The 6,556-nt window shown below is 46.3% G+C and overlaps 1 protein-coding gene across 1 annotated transcript; it reads right to left on the bottom strand.

Annotated features, from left to right (window-relative positions):
- Positions 1–1,810: 1,810 nt before the first annotated feature.
- Positions 1,811–2,498, bottom strand: LOC107294562 (ubiquitin carboxyl-terminal hydrolase isozyme L1). Its single transcript, XM_015823798.1, has one exon. It carries the CDS (start codon positions 2,483–2,485, stop codon positions 1,811–1,813), a length of 675 nt encoding a protein of 224 aa, XP_015679284.1. The 5' UTR covers positions 2,486–2,498.
- Between the last annotated feature and the right edge of the window lie 4,058 nt (positions 2,499–6,556).

The following is a 6,556-nucleotide window of genomic DNA, read 5'->3' on the forward strand; positions in this document are numbered from 1 at the left end:
CCCACCACCCTTGTTCCCCCTAAAAATTTCTTAAAACACCCCTTCAGGAAAAACCTCAATTTGTCCAATTTACGAAGTTTTTCATTTGTCCTTGCCGCATGCCACCTCTCGGGGTTCCAAACCCCATCCTCGAGGTGGGCCCTTGAGATTTTGTTGGGCCAGACCTGCGCGAGGGGTGAATCGCGCAGGGCCAATAGGATCGTCCTGTGGTACATGCGTTAGGATGCAAGTCCGGATGTGGGAGATCACAAACGGGGGGGGGGGAGGCCAATCCTCAACTGTTGGTAAACGTTCAGTCCCGGCCACACCAGGTCCTCCATCGGCCGGAGCGGGGCCGAAGCCAAACTCCTCCCGGCCATGCTGGCCATACTGGGCCCTCCCGGTCGATGTCAAAGCCGTTTCTTCAGGCCGAAAACGGGCCGACTGCCAGGCCGTCCGACCAGCCGATACAGGCCAGCGCCCGGGCCGGGGAGTCAAGTAGTGGCCTAAAACCAGGCCCCATCACCAGGCCGCCGGAGATCTTCCCGGCCAAAGTTCTTTCCAACCACCCTAGTCCTTTCGAACCGCCCGGGTCCTTCCAAGCCGCCCGAGTCCCGGTTGCGGCCCAGGCCCTCCCACCGAATACGAGCCGAATCGGGTCGAGGACGGGCCGAAAACGGGCCGGGCGGACTAGAACAAACCCGAGGGGGGGTCCCCAGGCCTCACCGCCAAGGGGTCCGACGAGCCGAAAACGGGCTGGGCAGGCTAAAAACGAGTCCGAGGGAGGAAAGCCAGGCCTCACCACTAGGCCACCGAGGCTCCTCCCGGCCGGCGTTCTTCCAAGCCGCCCGGCGTTCTTCTTCCCGGCCGGCGTTCTTCCGAGCCGCCCGAGTCCCAGTTGCGGCCGAGTCCTCACGCCGAAAACGGCCGAAAATGGGCCGGACGGACTGAACAGATCCGAGGCGAGGGTCACCAGGCCTCACCACCAAGAGGTCCGACGAGCCGAAAACGGGCCGCCGAGGTTCTTCCCGGCCGGCGTTCATCCAAGCCGGCCGGCGTTCTTCTTCCCGGCCGGCGTTCTTCCAAGCCGCCCGAGTCCCAGTTGCGGCCGAGTCCCCACGCCGAAAACGGCCGAAAACGGCCGAGTCCCCACACCGAAAACGGCCGAAAACGGGCCGGGCGGGCTGAACCGGGTCCGGGGGGGGGTCATCCAGCCACCCTTCGTCGCAGGCCCCCGAGACACCCCCAAAACGCCCCCATTTCCCCACTTGCCGGAGCCGCGTACTACGGAGCAAGCCGCAGTCGGTCCGTCATCTTGGGCATGCGTGACAATTGCCAAGACAACATTAAGACAACATTTCTAGGCCTGTTGCTTGTCCTCCAAGAAATGAGAAAAATCAAGATGTGATTCCAGTGAAAATGTGATGTTGGGCCATGAACCATCTCTTATTTTTCTCACCATTCCAAGCCCAAACTAAATCTTTTTTTTTTAATAGCAAGAAGGGATTTATTGTTGTGATAGACAAGCAGTCACAGCCACTTGAAAGGAACCTGAGAAATCACAAAAGCCTATAAAGCATTTATATACACACACACACAACAGTTAAGGGAGTCTCAACAACGTCTGACACTTTTGCGTGAATTTTCGTCTTTGGGACAGGGGCCACCGAAGCTGCGTTACACCTTAAATTCGAAACTAAGAACAGCTGGCTTGCTTTTCACGTTGTTGTGGTTGTTGTTGTTTTCTCAAGTTTTCAACATAAGTGCTAAAGCCTTATAGGCTTGAACTACATCTGGTGAGAGGCCAAGGATCTGTTTCCATTGCCAAACTTCAAGCAGCCTTGCACAAGGCCACGGCAGAAAAACGCACCTCTCCTTGCTCACGTTGGGTGAATTGCTGGCAGATCTCGGCTGATGCCTTGAGCATGGCGTCCTCTGAACTGGCTCCGTGCTTGATAGGGAATGGCATTCTTCCATCCAGTTCGTAGAGGTGTCCGCCTACGCTGGCAAACAGAATGAAATGGAAGTTCACCTTGTCATCTTCAACCCGGCATTGACCCTCCTGGGCAACTGCATTGTGGGCTTCTTGAATGGCCTTGTTGTTCTCCAGATGTTTTGCTCTCTCGTCTGGAGACAGCCCAGCTGTCGCAGTGAGGAATTCTTTTAGTGCAGATCCTTCATCGAATCGTATTTTATCTTGATTATTAGCTACTGCGTGGATAAAGCCAATGGTTCCGCAAGAGTTACTGGCAGCCTGCTTCACAAAGTAGACATCTGAACTCGTTTCTTGGCCCTTCAGTTCTTCAATCTGCTTTTTTCTGAAGTTTTCGTGCTGAGCCGTAAGGGGAAAGAGCAGAAGTACTGCACAAGTTGGAGTCGGCACAGCACTCAAGATGTCTTTCTCAAACCCTAAGACATCCACAAATTGCCAGCCAGGGGCAACCCCTAGGCGATGGAGTATTTTGTTCAGCATCTCCAGGTTGATCTCCATGGGCTGCCACGCCATCCTGCCACTCGCGAACCCACCGCTCGCCGGATCCGTTCTGGGGCCGCCCAAACTAAATCTTTTGGATGGCCAAATATTTAAAACTCATCAATTTGGAGTTTGAGGCCAAAGCAGCCTCCCTTTTAATCTTTCTCCAAAAAGGGAGGGGAACATTTATGGTTGCTTCCAATTTTTTCCCAGCAAATTCAGAGGGGAAAACTACAGAGAGCAGCCGCCTATCTTCATGTCCAACAATAAGGATGATTTTCAAGGACAGTAGATGGCGCCATTGTCTAACAGAAAAAAAATTGTCCGTTCAAAGAGCCAGATTAGAAAAAAAAAGTCGTCTTTGAATTTGGCTAGATTTCTTAAAAAGATAAGCTAGCCAAAATTTTTGCAACATTGCTTCCTTGAAGATTATTTTTACTGCCATAATTTCAATGCATTCCAATGGGCTAACACACAGCCCACTGAAAACACGGCTCTTTCTTTTCCCTTGCCTTGCCTGTTCCCCATATTTTTTTCTCCTGTCTTGTCCTTAAAGGGTTTCTTGGTCTTTTTATCAAGATCGAGACTAGCTAGGGCCCCCTTAGTATCTCAGATGAGACCCTGCCTGATACCTGCCTGAAACTTAACAAGCACTCTCCCTGTTGCTTCGGAGCAAACCTCTAACAGGAATTTCTCCATCTCATTCTTTCATTCATTCAAACAGCACTCCCCATCTCCCCCTAATTCCAGAATGTTTGTTTCTACTTACCAAGTTTCTTCTGTGTTCTCATCTCCTCCTACCTTCACTGGGACAAGATGGAAGTCTCCTTAAACATTCAGGGTTCAGACAAACTCAGGTCTGCTGGGCTGGCTAATTCAAAAGTCACCAGACACAAAAGGTCTGGGAGCGCTCTTGACCTTATCTTTTGGGCACACCAGTTTTCCTGGATGTCATGCCTGAAGGTTGTGAGTTACAATAGAACTCATTCACATTGAGTCTCAATGTGAAACAACCTTGAAGAAAAAAACTGTCCCTGTTTGGTTCACCAGAAATGTAAGATCCCAGTTCCTTACATGAACTTGAGATATCATATCAATCTAATCAGATAACCCAAGCGGAGACTTCTTGATCAAGCAGCACTTTATTTGATCAAATTAAGCAGCTGGGTGGCCAATAATCTGGAACGCTGGCAGAGTTATGTCCAGAAGTGCCACACCTTAGAAAGTTGGTAGCATAGCTTTATAAACTTTGTTAGCCAATGAAAATCAGACAACAGAGCCATTACATCATAATAAAGACATCAATCATTCCTGTATACTCCCTTATTCTCTCCTTCAGTATATCGCATCCATGTACATGTTTCCCACACTTGCATGAGATTTCCCTGGTGCAAAAGCCGATTACAAAAAGCAAGAAAGGAACAGTTAGGCTAAACAATTTCCCTTTGTTCCAGAACCCTTCACAACTTTTATTTATTTATTTATTTATTTATTTATTATTACTACTACTAGTACTCCTACTACTACTACTATTATTATTATTATGTTCCTGCAGGTGCTTTTGGAAATGGTTTGCCACTATCTCCTTCCTAGAGTTGGAAGAGTATGACTGGTCCAAGATCACTCAGCTGGCTTTGTGCCTTAGTCAGGGCTAGACCCAGATTCTAGTCTGTTGTCATAGGCACTCCACTGCACTGGGTCTCTTTCCATGTGCCATGTGCAATTCCCTTATTAGGGCGATCCTTGAACTGTCCTGTGATCTAGTGAGGAGGCTTCCATTCTTTGCTTTAAATGGGACTGCAGGGGATTCGGGAGGGGGATAGGGAGAGTCAGCAAAAAGAAAATCTGTGGTAAATTGGTCTCAGACTCAATAGGATCATTTTCCATTTTTTTTCTCATTCATGGTAATCCAACCACATAATTTCTGTCTTAAAACTACACCTGAATCCAAATTTGATTTTGAAAAGCCAATTAACTAAAAGGTGACCAGAGTTGGAGGTGACCTTAACTCTCTCATATTTTCAATCATCTAGCCTAGTAGAGGTTGGCAGTCCTCAGTATTGTCCATCTGATGAGCAAAAATTCAGCACTTGGCCCCCCAACAATGAAAAGAAGAGTGTGGCACAGATCATAGTTTATTCTCACCACCAATGGATAAATCTTTTTGCATCAGAAGATACTGCGTTGTTTTTTGCTTTATAAATCAAGTCTGGCTTTCTTTCACTGCTCATACTGTATTTTTGTCTGGCAGGTATCTTCTAAAAGTATCTGGATTTCTCTGAAAGAATAATTGTTAAAGCTTAGTGTAGAAAGCAAGAATGTCCTCCTAATTATTTTTTGACCTGGAAGTCTGTAACAGTGAGGATGGGAAGATATTGCATTGTGAGTACCTTCTTTCCCAGGACTCAGACTGCATCAAAGACATTAAGAGTATATTCTTAGTTTTATCCAGATAAGGTTGGACTTATATTGAATCCTTTGGTCAGGTCAGGTCAGCTAATGACATCTGAATTCTTTTGTTGTAAGTTGCCAGCCCTCTGTACGTGCCCAGGAACACTCTTTCATGCCGACAGCTTCTTACCTAAAGGCCGGTCTCAGATACAAGACACATGTCAAGGTAGATCTCTTCTTCAATGTCCCTACATCTAACACTCAATTTGAAGAGTATCGTTACTGTGGCATAACTTCTGCATTCTCTTTCCTGAGTTGCTGATCAGTTTCTTCACTGGCCATGAAACTCATCCTTGCCACAAAAGGGAGGGGAATAGATGGCAGTGGAAAGGAAAAGATTAGACAGCATAGAAGCAAAAAACATATTGTACAGTAGGTGAACAAAGCCCTGCCTCTCTAGCGCCTCTGCTCTCTGATAGACTGGCTCCCAGGTTTCAGATTCAAAGGGTTGATCAGGTTACACAGGAAAAAAGAGAGGAAGGGGAATCTGCTTCTATGTTACTGGCATAAAGATGTCAGAGTACTAAAGAAATTTTGCAATGTGATCTTAGAAACATTATTCAACAATTGTAAACCCTTTTATGCTCCATGAGAGTTTTCCTCATTATCTTGGTTTGGGTTTATATGCCACCTCAGGCATGCATGAGCAGTACACTGCTGAGCAGAGTTGTGCACAGAACAGAAATGTTTCAACCCCGATTTTGATTGTGTCATCTCTTCTAATTCTGTATAAATTAAATAGATATGAAGAAAATATGACTCTTGTTCTCCATCTTATTTAACTCTCCAAATTCTGCTAGCTCATGTAAAAAAACTTTGTTCTGGGCTGCTGTCAACCTCCATGTTTTCCACACTGGTATAATATACACAAAGGCCTTGATCTATTCAATTATATTTTTGCTATAAGGGCAATCTTACTCTCTGTCCATTAAATTGGTGAGATCATTATTGAAAGAGATCCCTCAGAAAAGTATCATTTACATATACAGTAGTCTTCCACTTACAACCATTTGTTTAGTGATTGTTCAAAATTACAGTGACACTAAAAAGAGACCTATAACCATTTTTCATACTTACTGTCAGACCTGCCCCAGTGTGATCTCCTAGGGAAGTAAAACTCTTGACTCCATTTGAAGTGACAAGGCACTTTTACTAATGCTGATTGCAGGAGAGTCAAGAGGAATCTAAAATTCCCACATGCCAATACAGAACTAAAAACCCTGGTTTTCCTGCGCCTGTCCCCTGCAGTCTTCCGTGCGTAGTCAATCCAGCACTACTGGGATGTTAGGAGAAACTCTGAGGTGTTTTGATTGTTGAAATTACACACTCAAGGCAAACAGCCTTGAAGATGTCAACGCTCCAGCATGAACTGGATTCCAAACAGATCTGTTCTTCCTCAACTGTCAATTCCCCCCTCCCAATTTCCTGCCATAAAGGTATACAGCAAATTGCCCATTTGTTCCCCCCTCCCTCTCTCTTTGACAACAGAACACCAGCAAGGCATCAAGCTGAAGCTGGTGATTCTAATTTCTCCCCTTGACAGGGACATTAGTCCTGCAAAACAAATGGAAAGACACAACATAAAAGAGAAACAAGGTAGAGATACAGTTAGAGCAGGATACTATTTCAATTTATTGGGTTACCTGTTGTGGA

Source organism: Protobothrops mucrosquamatus, unplaced genomic scaffold, assembly GCF_001527695.2.
Source record: "Protobothrops mucrosquamatus isolate PMUCROS unplaced genomic scaffold, P.Mucros_1.0 scaffold1991, whole genome shotgun sequence".
NCBI classification, from domain to species: domain Eukaryota; kingdom Metazoa; phylum Chordata; class Lepidosauria; order Squamata; family Viperidae; genus Protobothrops; species Protobothrops mucrosquamatus.

Bases quoted from the DNA above. Each gene is read 5' to 3' on its own strand.
- LOC107294562 (XM_015823798.1), bottom strand. From the start codon at position 2,485: ATGGCGTGGCAGCCCATGGAGATCAACCTGGAGATGCTGAACAAAATA.